This window comes from Leguminivora glycinivorella, chromosome 1 (genome assembly GCF_023078275.1).
Source record: "Leguminivora glycinivorella isolate SPB_JAAS2020 chromosome 1, LegGlyc_1.1, whole genome shotgun sequence".
Lineage (NCBI taxonomy): Eukaryota > Metazoa > Arthropoda > Insecta > Lepidoptera > Tortricidae > Leguminivora > Leguminivora glycinivorella.
Genome location: NC_062971.1, coordinates 20232644 through 20249130, shown reverse-complemented (window position 1 = coordinate 20249130; position 16487 = coordinate 20232644). Strand labels below are relative to the sequence as shown.

The 16487-nt window shown below is 37.5% G+C and overlaps 2 protein-coding genes across 2 annotated transcripts in view; both read left to right on the top strand.

Moving 5' to 3' along the window:
* Positions 1 to 763: 763 nt before the first annotated feature.
* On the top strand, positions 764 to 2939 carry LOC125226912 (protein diaphanous homolog 1-like). Its single transcript, XM_048131122.1, has 2 exons — positions 764 to 2320; positions 2901 to 2939. The coding sequence occupies exons 1-2, from the start codon at positions 764 to 766 to the stop codon at positions 2937 to 2939; spliced, it is 1596 nt and encodes a 531-aa protein (XP_047987079.1).
* Positions 2940 to 13866: 10927 nt separating this feature from the next.
* Positions 13867 to 16487, top strand: part of LOC125226116 (zinc finger protein 177-like) — a 77883-nt gene continuing 75262 nt past the window's right edge. Inside the window, exon 1 of the mRNA XM_048129985.1 lies at positions 13867 to 14461. Coding sequence (XP_047985942.1) covers positions 14273 to 14461 — 189 coding nt within the window. The 5' untranslated portion in view covers positions 13867 to 14272. The remainder of the gene's footprint in view (positions 14462 to 16487) is intronic.

Here is a 16487-nt window from a genome sequence, read left to right as displayed (position 1 = left end):
CACTTTAAGAAAATATATATATAATAATGTCCTGAATGGTATAAGACTTCACTTACCAACTCTAATATTTTGTTAGGTGTTTTAGGGCCAATAGGGAGAATATTGTGGCAACACTAGCCAGTGACAGACGTCAAATGTGGTCTGGGTATTTAAATATGTAATATAATTAGTTACTTCATAAAATATAAGAAGATATTGTGATAAATGGGACTATCATGCTGCAATTCAAGTGATAAAATGTTATCTCAAGTGTCCATGCATTGTAAGAAGCCAAAAATCGACGACAAAAAATAAGTCAACTGTCAACAAAGTAACGTCCGAAATTTAAAAAATACACCGTTTTACAAGTGTTTCTGCGAAGATATTTACAGATGAGTATTGTTTTCATAATCTTTACATACAGTTTTCATGTAATCTTTCAAATTGCTAGTAGTCATTAGGTATTTGGTTATGTTTGTCCATGTTTTGATGACAACTTGTTTAGTGTTTTAACTTACCGTGTTTCTTAGTTCATTGTTAAATCTCTTCAAAAACAATAAGACTACACACAGTGGAAACCAGTTAAACTTTCAATAAAGTGAATTATAAAACCTACTACATGTTATCATACACTAGGAATTAAGATTAGTAAATTTTGATTTCCTCATTAAAGTCATATTGTTATTATTGAATAGTGTATCAAGTGCAAGTATTAAGTTAATAATTACAAATTCTCACTGCCTATACATATATTTTATTGGCTATATTGTCTCAAATTACAAATATGTCTTCAGAACAACCTACCAAGATGACTACAAGGAGGGACGTCCTGATTGCCAAAATGCAACAATTACAGAAGGAGCTCAAAACAGCCAACGAGCTGAACAAAAAGCTCCTTCAAGAACAAGAAGAGAGTGAACAGGAGATTGAGCGTGTTGTAAGAACAAACACAACACTAAAAAATCAACTCGCCAACCAAGACATTGAGTATGAAGACTTGCAAGGGCAGCGCGATGAACTGCAGGCCATTGTCAACCGGTTCCAGCAATGCCAGGATATACACGAGCTGGCGTTACAACGCGTCCGGGACTTGCAACAGCAACTGGAGGAGTCGGAATCAAAACATATTTGCAAGTATTGCTCCGGCAACCCCGTGCCCGCTGACAATAATATGAGTATTTTTGCTGAATTAAATAGTTTTGATGTAGATTTAGTTCTTGATAGTACAGTGTCCTCTCCAATAATAGAAACTTTAGATATTAAAAATTCTGTGCAATTTGAGGACCACAGTGATGTTAGAGTTACATTGAAAGGTAACAATAAAATTAAAAAATACTTGAAATTGAACAGATTCATTAAGAAATCAAAGCTTTTGCTGAAACGTCATACTTCACTGTTTAAGACAGTGCAATCTAAATGTAAAAGTGTTTCCCTCAGCGAGGAACTTTTAAACTGTCAATATCAACTAGACAGGACAACTGAGGAGCTGAATCTCCGCTCCGATGAATTAAAAAAATTAGAATTAAAGTTGATAGACTTAACTAATAGGGATGAATTGTCAAGTAAAGCTTTACAGGAGTACATAGCCTTTATGAATAATGTTCTAGAACCGGGCAGCGGCTACAACCTGAGCTTCGAGTCACCACGGCCACCGACGCGCCCCGCCGCGCCGAGTTCGCCCGCGCTGCGTGCCGTCCTAGCCGCGCCGGGATCGCCCGCGCTGCGAGCGCTGTTCGCGTCGCGCCCGAGCCCCGCGCTCGAGCCCAGCAGAGACCTTCACCCCGTCTCGAGCTTCGGGGATCCTGCGCCAGTACCGGCTCAACCGCCATCGTCACCGCCGGGCGTCGTCGAGCGGGTTCCATCGCGACCGTCCATCGCCGGGCCGGCTCCATCGCCGCCGGCCCTCGTCTCGCCGGCCTCGTCGCCGCCCAGCCTAGCTACGCTGGCTCTGGCGCTGCTGACCTATGTCTCGCCCGCTCCGGCGCCGCCACCCCTCGTCTCGCCGCCGTCGCCCCGCCTCGCGCCGCCATCCTCCCCGCCGCCCCCGGCCGCCGCCGCGGCGTGCTCCCCGCCGCCGCCGCGCGCCGCCCGCGCCCGCGCCGTGCTGTACAGCGACGAGGCGGGCGCCGGGCTGGGCGCGCTGCTGGCGGAGCGCCTCCACCGGCGCGTCATCAACCACTGTCACCCGGGGGCCACCGTCGCTCGTTTGGTCGAGTGCATCTCTGCAGGCGAGTTTGACCGCGATTCGACGCTTATAGTTTTTGTAGGGAACAGTTTAGACTGTACTAAACGCGATATTTTAAATTTGTCCGCTACTCTGTCGGCGCTCGATCGGGGAGAGGTAGGGAAAATAATTATGTGTGCGCTCCCATACAGAAGGTCGAGAAAGGTGAATAAGAGAGTTTACCATTATAATTCTTTGTTGTACAATCTCTCAGTATATAGTAGTACGATTTCGTATTTTGATACGAATAAATTTATATATGATTTTGTAATGCCCTGTAACAGAACCTACCTACCGAAAAGATGTCTAGTGGATTGTGCTAACCTGTTAGCATATAATATTGAGGACTCCGTCGTATCTAGGGCGGCGTCTAGTAGTTTTACTTCGCGTAGCTCTTTATGTCTCGGTAGCGTGGGTTCCGAGACGGAGTCGCCTGGTGATTTGTATTTAAACTAACCGCTACGACAACGTCTGCACCGGCCGGCTCTGCTCGTATTGATGCTAGTATGCTTAGTGAAACCGAGTTATTAAATTTAGTTCACCAGAATATTCAAGGCTTTGCCAGCAAGGAACTCGAAATAGATTTGTTTTTACAGTCCTCGAATATTGACATTCTCTGTATAACCGAGCACTGGCTTAAAGGGCATGAATTTATGTTTAATTACAATAATCATAGTATAGTTAGTTATTTCTTCAGAAGATCCTGCATTCGCGGCGGGTCATTGATAATGGTTAAACATAGTATAAAAAGTAAAGAGCGTAGAGACATTGTTGACTTGTCTGTAGAACGCGTTATAGAACTTTCTTGTGTCGAGTTGGAACGATTTATTGTTGTATGCGTGTACAGGCCCCCATCGGCGGACTATAATGTATTTGAATCGGTTATAGATGAAGTCCTTAGTCGTGTTTTTAGAAGTCAGAAAACTATAGTTGTATGTGGCGATTTTAATATTAATTTGCTAGAAAATTCGCCTTTGTGTGGAAGGTTACTAAATACCTTTAAATCTTTTAATTTAGTAAATTTATTTTGTGAACCAACTAGAATCACGGCAACCAGTGCAACATGTATAGACAACATCTTCAGTAACGATATTGCGATTAGTAAATCTGTAATAAACACCTTGAGTTCTGACCACTGTGGACTAAAAGCCTCTTTTGGCGGGAAGATAGAGGATATTCCACAAGAAACTGTGTGCAGACTGATTTCCGAAAGGCGCTTACAGTCATTCAATCGTAATATTAGGAACAACTTACCTTTTCTTTCATGTAACCGAGAGAACCCTGACTGTCTGAGTTCTGAGTTGTTTAACTGTATAAAAAAGGAATTTGATGCCTGCTTCATCCCCAAGAAGATGCAGGGCAAGGTCAAGGTTAAATTTAGCGACTGGGATACGCCGGATATTCACGATAAGAGACGCCGGCTCTATGATTTGTATGATCTGCGAACAACTGATAAAAGGCCGGAATTTATAGAGTACGTAAAGAATTTCTCGAAATCTTTTAAAAGGATGTGTGTCGCCGCTAAAGCTGATTATTTATCCAAAAAGATCTTAAATTCCAGCGATAAAGTTAAAACTACATGGCAAGTGATCAGCAGTGAAACAGGAAAGCGTAAAATAAAAGAACGGCACTACAACCTACGAGTTGCTGATACTTTAGTAAGTTCCGACCGTGAAGTGGCAGATCACTTCGAGCGATTTTTCTCGAATATACCGGCAGAGACAACAAAGTCTCTTAACTCATCGCCAATTGTCGCTGAAGAAATGCTGCAAGCTAATGTAGAAGAATGTTCAGAAATATTCACATTTTCTTATGTTACTCCGACCATAGTTATTAAAACGTTCAGATCTTTAAATTTAAAGAAAACTGAAGATCTATGGGGCTTGTCAGTTAAAGTATTACACTCAATAGTAGAATCAATCGCACCCTATTTAGCTGAGATTTTCAACAGATGTATTGAAACTGGCATTTTTCCTGATATTATGAAACACAGCAAAATTATCCCGCTGTTTAAATCAGGAACGAAATCAGACCCGACCAACTTTAGACCTATTTCAATATTACCAGCGCTAAGTAAGGTCTTTGAGAAGCTTATTCTTAATCAACTGTTGTCTCACTTTAACAGAAATAAATTGCTTGACAATAATCAATTTGGTTTTACCAGAGGTCGTTCAACTACTGATGCCGGTGTGGTACTTCTAAAACACATCTTTGACGCCTGGGAAAGAGCTCAAGATGCTGTTGGAATTTTCTGTGATCTATCAAAGGCCTTTGATTGCGTTGATCACGAGAATTTAAAGAGAAAATTGAGCCACTATGGGGTTAAAGCTGCTGCCCTTGACCTTGTTTCATCGTACCTTTCCGACAGAACTCAGCGAGTTGTTATCAATGGGACTCAATCAGCAGGTTCACCGGTAGCACTTGGAGTGCCTCAAGGTTCAATTCTCGGTCCCTTCCTGTTCTTAGTATACATTAATGATCTACCGAAACTAGTGCAAGATAAACATGATATAGTGTTATTTGCTGACGACACTTCTCTTATATTCAAAGTTGACAGAAAGGAAAGCAGCTTCGATAACATCAACGATGCACTGTCTAGCATAACAGACTGGTTTACGGCGAATAACTTACTTCTAAACGCCAAGAAAACCAAGTGCATCAGATTTGCGCTTCCGAACGTTAAGCAGGTAAATAACAGTAAGATCCAAATGAAAGGTGAAACGCTGGAATTTGAAGATCGAACGGTTTTCCTTGGAGTCACTTTGGATTCAAAACTGCAATGGCATGCACATATAGCCACTTTAGCTGGCAAACTTAGTTCTGCAGCTTACGCAGTAAGGCGAATCAGACAACTAACAAACGTAGAGACGGCCAGGCTGGTATACTTTAGCTACTTCCACAGTGTTATGTCATATGGGATCCTGTTATGGGGAAAAGCTGCAGACATTCAGGCTATTTTTGTGCTGCAAAAACGAGCAGTCCGTTCAATCTACGGATTGGGCGGTCGAGCATCTTTAAGAGAAAAATTCAAAGAGGTGAACATTCTTACCGTTGCCTCTCAATACATATACGAAAATATTATGTATGTTCGGAAAAATATCCACGAATTCAAGCTTAACAGTGACATCCATAACTATAACACAAGGAACAAACATAAACTTGCTGTGACCGCCCACCGTCTCCGTAAGGTTGGTACGTCTTTCGTCGGGAACTGTACACGTTTTTATAACAAAGTACCAACCGATATAGTGGATTTGCCATTTGACAAATTTAAGGCACGCATTAAGCGTTTGTTGTTATGTAAGGCGTACTACACTGTGAAGGATTTTATAGATGATAGGGATGCCTTTAAGGTGGTTGCTTGTCAATAGATGAATGAAGTCGTATATATTTTTTCATTTTCTCTGCATTGTGTAATTAAGCATACTAGTGTTCAATTGACGTATGAGAACATATTCTCGTCTGATTATATTGTTTTTATTTAAGTTTAGTTGTGGACACTTGGAGACCTTATACATCTCCAAGATTATGTGTTTAATGTTTAATGTTTATCTTACTTTAATTTTATTGTATAAATCTATATTTCCTTCCTTTGTAACATACGAGCACAGAATATAGTGTCTTACAGCTATGTTTTATTATTTGAATATTTAATTTAGCCTGGCAGCTTGAACATGTCATGCACACTTAAAAGTCTTTGCTGCGGTGGCGTCGTTGATCGGGTCGCCACCTTCCCGAATAAAGGTTGAGGAGGCGATGGCTGAGATACGCGTCATACTCGTGAACGGGTGCCGTCTGTGAAGACCGGTCTGTTTAAGCTTACTGGGGCTGTTATAACTTAGTAACTTTAATTCTAATTTTTATTAAATTAGGACACTTTGTTCGGTTGTCGTTTGTTTCCTTTCTTTTAGTGAATATTTTAAATATATGATTTTGACTCATGGAGACCATATACATCTCTAAGGAGAATTAGATTAAGTAGATATACATTTTATTTTTAGTTGTGACATTTAGAGTCATTTGCACCTCTAAAGTAATTTTAGACTTTTTTTTTGTATTTGTACTTTTTATATTAAAATTTAGTGTAGTTCTTGGTTGTAATTCGACATTTAGAGACCTTCTACATCTCTAATTAATTGTATAGAGTTAACTTTAGTTAGAACTTAGAATTAGTATATAATAGTATCAATTGTAATTTCAACTCAATTTTAAATATTTTTTTTTTAAATACCTATGTACATGTGACGTGTAAAAGTGCCCCTGTGGCCTATTTGCTGAATAAATTATTTTGATTTTGATTTTGATTTTAATAATTGACGTGAATATTATCGAAACCAAAACTTGAAATTGACTACCACTTGAAATTGTAACTTGTAGCTTCGAGAAATGGGCCCTAGATCGCTTAACTATTTGATTAAAGAGCGTCTAATTTTTTTAGCAGTCCTGCAGTATACGTAATAATAGAAACCATAACGCGTGGGCTCGTGGGCTGTTCCCGTAAACGACTTCTGATTTAACATTTAAATTCGTTCCCGAGGCGATGCGGGAGCACTCTAATTGCTGCCGGACGGCGCAAATTATAAATTCATTTAAAGCACCGACCGCGGGCTAAGGAGATTTTTAAGAGCGGCAGATTTTATTGTGTTAGTTGATGACGATGAATGTTACTCTGTTGTTCAGTGTTGTGAGCTGTGGTGATCTTAATGAAAAAGTATCTTAACCATATTTAATTATATGGTTGCCTGTGTACTGTAGCATGAAATCATTTCTCATAATTGTTTTATATTTAGGTACGCTTACTATCTCTTGGAACTCTCCACATAGTAATTCAGTAGGTATGGAATAATTCTGCAAATTCACCACTTTTGTTTTCAACAGTTTTATCAACAAATTTAACTAGCTCGTCATAATCAAGTCATAAATTTAATTACATCCTATTCACGAAATTGAGGCTATAGATTTAGGTATTCTAACCTAAATTCCCAAGAGTAAGAATAAAAAAAAGGCAACGACATTTCGATTACTGTGAAAAAATTACACAGCATAATTATGGAATCAAGTTCGTTTTATCAATCGAGGACAAATTGCCAATTCAGATCGTTTCTGTGTCAACAATCAATATGTTACCACATGTGTGTTGTTGATAATCGGCATTTGATATCTAATATTTACCTATAGGTAACAAATTATGCAAGTTATTTTTTTCACATTAAAATGGTAAGTCGGTCATCGTTTTTTTTTTTATTAAAAAAATAAAACAAAGTGAGAGATCAGGGCTGAAAAGGGACATTAGGTAAGTACGTTACCTAATGTGAAAATACATAATTCATTGGAGAATTGGGAATTTTGGAAATAAATTAAACAATGTCACAATTTCGTTTTCTTTTAACCCCTTATTTGCCAAGAGTGGCACTGAAGCTTTAGTAGTTTCATGTGCTCTGCCTACCCCTTTATGGGATACAGGCGTGATTGTATGTATGTTGTATGTATGTATGTATGTAAATTAAACAAAAATCCAGAAATAAAAGGAACAAACTAATAGTAAAAAGGAAAGAAATACAAAGAGAATATTTTTATAAGACGTAGTATAAAATATTAAGTCATAAAGATTAACCATTTATTTATTTATTTATTTATTTAATCAAAAAGTAACACAGCATTACAGTTTATACCAAGGCACTGTGAAACTACAAAATACAAAACAAGACTTACAAAAAAAATAATACAAAAGACATACAAAAAATAAACAAATTAAACATTAGATTTGGACCATGATAACATATCGGACTAATGCGTGATTAGGTAACGTTATTTAAAAGTCGTTGACTCCCAAACTCAAGGTCTGAGGTAGAGATAAGTAAAGATAAAGCCGATAAAGGTATCAAAAGGGGTTAACACATAGGAGCATGTTGTTGCTAATTTTCGCAAGTACGTCACACTATGCAGTAAAAAATGTACCTAGGTAAAAATTTATGTAACTTTTTTATTTTCTTTAGGTCATAATTTGCATTAATAGGTATTAAAGAGACTTTGAAAATAGAGACACGATTGAATATTCGTAATAATAAATACGGTATGCAGCTTGGGCCCTGCCCCGCTGCTGGCGGCACCCTAGGTTAGGTTTTTTATACTATGTTTATATGTTTTTATATTGTTTTGTAATTGTTTTTATATTTTATTTTTATATACATATTGTAAAATACCTAGCCTAAGAAGAAAAATAAATACTGAGAATACGGTATTATTTCACTGTATTTAATTTTAGGATGCGTTAGCATCATCGGGACGTATTTTGATAACAAAATATGAGTCGGTTTTATTCCGTTTGCTTCCGACCGATTATCAGCTGAACAAAACTAAAATTAGGTATTCAAGAGAATCTTATTTATAAAGCCACAGGTAATGAATGGGTTCGGGGATTTTCATTTTATACATTTAATACGTATTAACTAGTCCCTTCGTTGATTAAAATAAATTAAGCAAATCTCATATCCTTTAACCCTACACAAACGTAATATTACAATCAAGAGATACTACTATTTTAATAATTATAATTAAACACGTCGATTCAAAATCGAGATCAATACTCATACTCATTCATTTCACATGTCCGACGTGGTCACATGTCGCCTGCCCAATGAATATGTCACAAAATATAGATTTATCTCGATTGGAAAAAAGAAATGATGTCGGCCTGTTTTTTGTAGATTAGAAGAACTTATGGATGTCGGCGCGGCTTGTAGAGATTTAGTTGTTAATTAAAAAAAGTACTTGGGTGTGACATGATGTAACATGAACTTTGTTTTGTTACTATTTTTTATCATATCAACATTCATGACTTGCAATAATTATATTTTTAACAGTAACCGATAAGACAAGTTTAAAAGAGTTAGTTCAGCCAAAAAGTACGATGTTGAACAGTCAATTCATATATAATGGTACTATTTTTTTTTCGAATCTAATTGATCTCTGTCTATGACAGTTATTAAAATGGAGTTCATAATTATAAATACGTACATAAAATAGACACGCGCTTCCATCTCGCTCACGCTTATGCCGTTGCCTAGTGAGAGAGAGAAGAACTCACACTGCACTTGAAGCTATTATGATATCTATAAATATCAACCGAACGAGTAATCCAACGAGTCCACAACGACGACATACAAACCGCACAATATTGACGTGTTATACCGTCAAACCAAATCGAGTTGAAATTAATATCAATTAATCCTTGCCTAAACGGGCGTGCGTGACGGGATCCGCTCACGTCCGTCCCAAGGCGGATAAGGGCTGACGGAGTGACAACGGTTCAGGGTTCATTTTGACTCTTTTTAAGTTTAAGCTGATTGAGGCACTGGTCGCAACATGGTTTGAATAAAATGGGGTGTTTTTATTGTTTGTATTGAGTAACAGACCAATCCGTACACTGACATCAGAATTATATTAAATTTGAATAATGTCACATTAACCACATTTGACAGACACATCATCGTCATGCAGCAGACGTCTATGGAACAGAACTTACCATACAATAAAATTTAACGAACGCTTTAACGGTGACAAACAGCCCATAGTGGTCATACGTCCCGCTCACGAACATAATGTATTTACAGACAGGTACGACAAACCTAAATGACATATCACACAAAGCCGATAGAGATGGCAACTCAAGTACATTTTGTACAGGAACTACATATAACGACTACATGTAATTGCAAAGCATGCAGTCCTCATACTACAAGTTGCATTTGGCTTGCAGGCGTTGAAGTCCGTCTGTATGGGTCCTTAGATTGTATGTTCGATTTGACTTTTTAAACATTTGTATAATTATGGCGAACTGGTGGTAAATAGAAAGAATAGACTTTTAATTAACTCACATTCAAATCCACGAAATTATAATACAGTTACTTCTATAGGAACTAATTAAATGTCAGAGAATTGGTAGAGAGACGCGACCTGCAAACCAGATAACATAAGAAAAAATTCACCTAAGATTTCGCCGAAGCTCAGGCAAAGCACACACACGGTTATTGTACCACGCACAAGCACGCAATAACAAAAACACCAAAAATACCGAATATGACACGCTTGTGGGACCAATAGCGGAGTTGTCAAACAATAGTGCGCGCCGGTATAGCACGCCAGCGCAAGGGCGGGCCGGGCGAGGCCACGCCTTTGCCGAAACCACGCCCTGCGGACGTATTCTGTTACGATCGAATTTGGTTGTTACGATTTCAATATTGTTTTCAGAGGATGTTATATTGTATTGTATGTATTATTACACATGAAATTTTTATTTGTTATTCTATATTTTTGTAGTTATCTGTCAATACTATAATAAATATTACTTATTTTACAATATACCAGACATTGTTTTTACTAATAAAAAGTAATTATATGTGGTTATCTCAGATAGTAAGAAAATTATAGTAGGTATAAGTACCTGCCTGGTTTTGTATAGGACCTATACAAAACCAGGCAGACTGAAGTTTACAATAAAGAATTATTCATTGCTAACTCAAAAACATGGCTCGTGAATCTCGTGATGACGTAGGTATGTATATGACAATTCTGTACTAGTGTACCTACCTATATACACGTTATATTATCAAATTCTTTATTATTATTGACATAGGTATTCTAATTCGAAATTATCTTTTTAAATTCAAATTTCCCTTAAGGTGCTTATCTTTCCTCATTGTGGCGCCCAACGAGGGGCCGAGACCCTTCCAGGAGATGGTATATTAAACAAAAGGTATAAATCTGAACGACGGGTGTTTATTTGTGGAAATCACATGTAACCCTTAAAAAATAAGTGATTGAGCCTTCGTGTCATGCTTAGAAAACGTAAAAGTGTTACTTAGTTCTTAAAGTTATAGTCACGATACGATAATGATACTTGAACCCTTTAAAGCAACATGGATCGATTAGAAAATTTTGGTCCAGCATTAAGAATTGCGACCTTTAAATAAGAACATCCGTACATACAAAAGGAAAATCGAGTTAACCCTTAAACGAATGAACTTGACAAAGATTTATTCAAATTTGAATTTTGACACATGCTGTCAATAGAGTCAAAAATACATAATGCATTTATACATCACTATGCAGTATGCACTTAAGGGTAAAACGGTCTACGTCGTTGTCACTGCGATCAGCTAAAAACTTGTGGTAGCCAAAAAAGGCTAGTTTTTAAAGTAAAATTTATTATTCCTCATTAGTCCTATATTGTCATCTTTGTCTAGGCGTAGACAATAAGACAAAAATATATTATGTTGAAAATAATACAAATTTACCTACTCAATTTCATTTATATTTTCAGAAAGATAACGTTTAATATTATGACTTACAATCTCGACACTCCTAGAAAAAATATTAGCTAACCGTTATTTGTGTTAAGTTACGCGTTTTTTATTGTTACAGCTTTGTATAACGAATAAATGAATTACGTATTACATATGTTATAAAAAGTCTGATCGGTAATATTAAACGTAAATAAACTGTGACAAAACGTTGACGGCATCGTGCGTCAGTGACCTGAATAAGCATGTAATCGGTTGTGATGCAACAGAATCGTTTAATGCCCAGGTGTAAACATACGATTTTAAAATAAAAGTCGTATGATTGAACCCCAGGACATATAGTTAGTAATAGGGGCTAGGTTGATTTGTGTAAGGTGTCCCCCAATATTTATTTATTTATTTAATTATTAATCAGTTTCATGTAACAACATAGCATTTGACATTTACCTATATTGGTAGTCCTCGAAGTGGGTGATGGCAAACCCTTGCGTAAAAATCCACGCAAAATATTTTTAGCAATAACCTGAAAAATATGATTTTGCTATAAATAACAAGCGTAATGTACTATGATGTTTAACCAGTTTTTCCAGTAAAAACTGTAATATGACTATTATGGTATTTCATTGAAAGCTCCCATAGACCACGATTGAAGATCCTAACATGGTTTCGGTGTGATACGCCTACGACGGGACATATACGTAATTATTTATTTTACTAAATAGTTCGTTCCAATATTTCATCTATTTTTACGTACCTATACTTTTTTTTGTGTGTTTGACTTAATTTTATAAATTATTTTTAATATTACTAAAAATATTGAATCTCATAATATTTGAATAACATATTCTTGTGTAATATGTACGCCCTTAAGATGTGACATACGTAGCAGGATTGCGGTGACGGCAGGTGCATGCAGGTCGTTGGCGTTCTCTGTAACGTATTGGTACTAACTCTGGTACAAACGAGAAGGAACTCTATGTAGTCACTATAAGAAGTAAATGAGTTCTTTAGTTTTATACAAACCAATGTTTAGAAATCTTTATGAGTAGGAATCTTTTCCGCTCATGCATGTGGATGGGTGTTTAGATTTGTTTAATTTTTTGTAGAAAATTCGACTCATCAAGTCATCATAAAAATTTGATGTCAAGAAGTCACAGAGACCGTGCAGATGCATTAGGTGCAAATTGGTGCAGGGGCTAATGAGAGATCAAAAAGGTCTGACGGGCAGGTGTTTTATCTAATGGAAGACTGATTGTGAAGAAGTGGCATTTACTATGGAGGTAAAGAAACCGAAAGCAGCCAATAAGTTACTAGTAATTACTAATTAGCAAAGAATTACAATCGTTTACAGAAGGTACAGTCAGCATGAAAAGTACTGGATCAAATAACGCTTCCAAAGTAATTATCATTCTGTAACCGTTAAACAAAAAAGTGTATCTACACAATTGTAAATTATTAAACGTTGATATTTCTGCCCTCGGATTGTACAGATTTATTTTAAACTTTATTGCACAATAAAAAAAAATCTATATTTAGAAAAGTTATTCAGGATGTCAGACACTTTTGGGTGCGTTGTTTCATCCACTTTATCATGTCATATCATGACTGTACCTAGTCAATGGAAACTTGGTATTTATTAGCATTGTTTAGAAATAATAAAACAATAAATAATTAACATTCATTACGAATCACATCCCCAAACAGATTATACTTATTTACGTATAACAAAGTTGGTACCCAGGTCAGAACTGGTATGTGCGGTTGTAATCATAATAAAACTGCGAATTTATACGTATAAATTATGAGACTGAAATTCATTATTAAATTCATTATTCTACAGTTCATTACATAATGGTAACTAGATATTATTTTTTAAACCGAAAATAAAATACATAAATGTTAGGTACGTCAAACTCCTCATCGAGTAGGTATGTGTCGTTATTTTATTATTGCGCAATACGTAAGAATAGAACACCTTACGTCAATAAACCACCTAATTAAAAAAGGATCGTTAAAAAAACACCTGTCGTAAGACACCGAAAAAAGCTCTATAGCAGGTAGGTGCGCGTGCGCCGAGCGAGGCTCTACACCGCTCTGACGGGCGGCGCACGAACCTGGCAGGTGCCGCCTTTGGAGGGGAGCGCACCTTACTACATCTTACAAACATACTCATACGTCTGATATCAAACTTAAGCCAGCGACTTAAGACCGATATTTCGAAAATTACTGCGGCAAACTCTTGCAGGGCTTTACTCCTCTCCTTTTTATCGAGCAAAAAATGAACTGTAAACGCGATCACGGCCGCTACTAAGGTCAATGTTAGCGCTTCCTTCAGTCTGCGTTCAGAGACGGCGCGCGCATCTTGCGTGTGCGCTTACCGGTACTACCGTACTGTGCTGATATTGTACCCTAAACGGACAATATTGTGACGGGTTGAACGAACTTTGATAAAAATGACCACCAAATTTTTTCGTTTACTTTAACTTTGAGAACAACCGTGCCTGACTCATATGAGTATATGCAGTGATTAATTTACACTGACGTTTCACTGACCGATCGATCACGCATCCAACCGATATTTTGTCGGCGACATCAGCGACTGATAATCGGAGAGACGTCCCTTTTTTCTTGTAATAAATTATTTATACTCATTAACTGTGATGGACGAGTTCAGTCACATTCTCGGGGATTATTCATTTGTGGCATGACTGTGGGAGGACAAATTTAATCTTAATTAATTATTTTTGACTGAAAGTGTGTGCAAAAGATGGAGACTTTGGTGTTAATACCCCAAGAACTGAGTTTGGCTCTAAGGCCTGGTGGCGCCAGAGGAAGGGAGGCATCAGTAAACGTATGGACATCTCAAGAGCTACCGAGGGGATCCCTTCTGTACCCTTTTCAAGGAACAATACGAATTGACAAGCTTCACGTGTATTCCTACGTTCCAGATCACGACGTGAGTAACTAATTAATATTTATTACCAATGTCTGTGGTAATGTTTTGATTGCAACGTATTAAATAAACAATAGATATACTTTACTTTCTGATTCCTCGTGTATAATTTTTTGCACATATTCCAAAATGTATTTCGAACTGTTTTTCAATAACAAAAGGTTCCAAATTCAAAAACAAAACATATAATTCCAGAACTATTTAAGATAAATTAGTTTAATGTGTGATCTGTGTATCACATGTAGGGTTTGCAATCCGGATATTCGAATATCCGAATTATTCGAATATCCGCCAATATTTTTATCCGAAAATATTCGAATAATCCAAGTGAAATTATCCGGATAAACGGATAATTTCTATAAACATTATTTTTTATTTATAAGTAATATATTTAATAGATAGACGTCACTGAAACCAATTTCGATCAATTCTTAATACGGACAATGTTATTGCTAACAAGTTAACACCTATTTATCTTCAACTTCCCTTCCCTTGGTCCCTTGTTTTTTTGAAATTGAAATTTAGCGCCTCACTCCGAATTTAGCTGTTATCAGTTCCATGGCAATTTAGTACGCCAGAATTCCCTCCACTTCACTAAGAAATATAAGGTATTTTCCTTTTAAGTCCTTAGTTACATTCATACACAAAAAACGGTCTAATTACTACTTATACTTTGAAATCTTAGTCGATCTACTGATCAGCTTGGAAACTAAAACCCATCAAATCGCTGCCGAGCAATTTGAGGCGTTTTGGATTTGAATATTTAAATAAGTTCGCCTTTGTACCTCCTCCTTCTTCATTTTTTTAAATTTTATGTCTTGTATATTTTATGTTGGTGGTACAATAAAGAATTTGTTACGTACTTACTTATTTATCACCTCTCCCCTTCCATTGGTACTTTGGTACCAGCCACTGTGCAACTAAGGTCTAAAATGATCCACACCTGGATAGGAAGTGTCTTCGACTAATTGGTCTTCTCTTTTTTTGGTTATTCTGTTTTGAACTAAGACCCTAACCGACTATTCTAAGACCCTAACCAGGACGCTTTTGTTTAGAGCCTATTACGAAAAGAGTTTTCAACTTTTTATATTAAGTATCCGATCCGGTCCAAGATGGCATCTGGTACGGGCGTAGGCATTTGTGCAAATGACTAGTGACTACTGTGGTAGTATCAGCATGGGCAATTATGCCACTGTCTTTTAAGCCGAGACATATGCAATAATTACCTTTGTACATAAGAATATAGTTAGACAAACCCAAGGAAAGAATATCTATATACTCAGCGACAGTCAGGCGGCACTCAAAGCCTTCACATCACCCAGAGGTGACTCTTGACTGGTATTAAACGGCATCCAAGCTCTTAACAAGCTTGGAAGGCAAAACAAGGTGCGACTGGTATGGATACCGGGGCACGAAGGCTTCATTGGCAATGAAAATGCTGATGAACTTGCCAAGGCCAGGTCTGAAGACAACGTCACAAGGAACCATTAAAACGGCTATGAAGGACCATACAAAGGCTAATCACCAAAAAGAGTGGGATGCCCTGGTAGGTCTGAAGCATTCAAAGCTCTTTATGCGGAGGGTAGAATCTGGATGGAGCAAAAAGCTAGGAAAGCTAGGCAAAAGACAACTCCAAATTATAACGGGGGTGTTCACAGGCCATTACGGGATCAAAGGAATGTTGGCCAAGATGGGACACGCTGACTACACAGATTGTCGCATGTGCGGCGAAGAGGAAGAGACCGTCAGACATCTAATGTGTGAATGTCACGCCCTCGCCAGACAAAGAATGAAGAACTTTGGAGCAGGCTACCTAGTACCAAAGGACATCAGAGAGCTACCCATGAGCCTCATCATCCGATACGTGGAGATGGTCGAGAAGCTCCTGAATAGCTGAAGGATCTTAAGATCTAAGGGGTAATTGCACAAAAGATCCCGATGGGTCGAAGTGTATCCGGAAGGGCCCCGCAGATTTAAGATGAGTATCCGATCCGATCGAGCGAAGGACCGACTCCTATACATTCTCGAA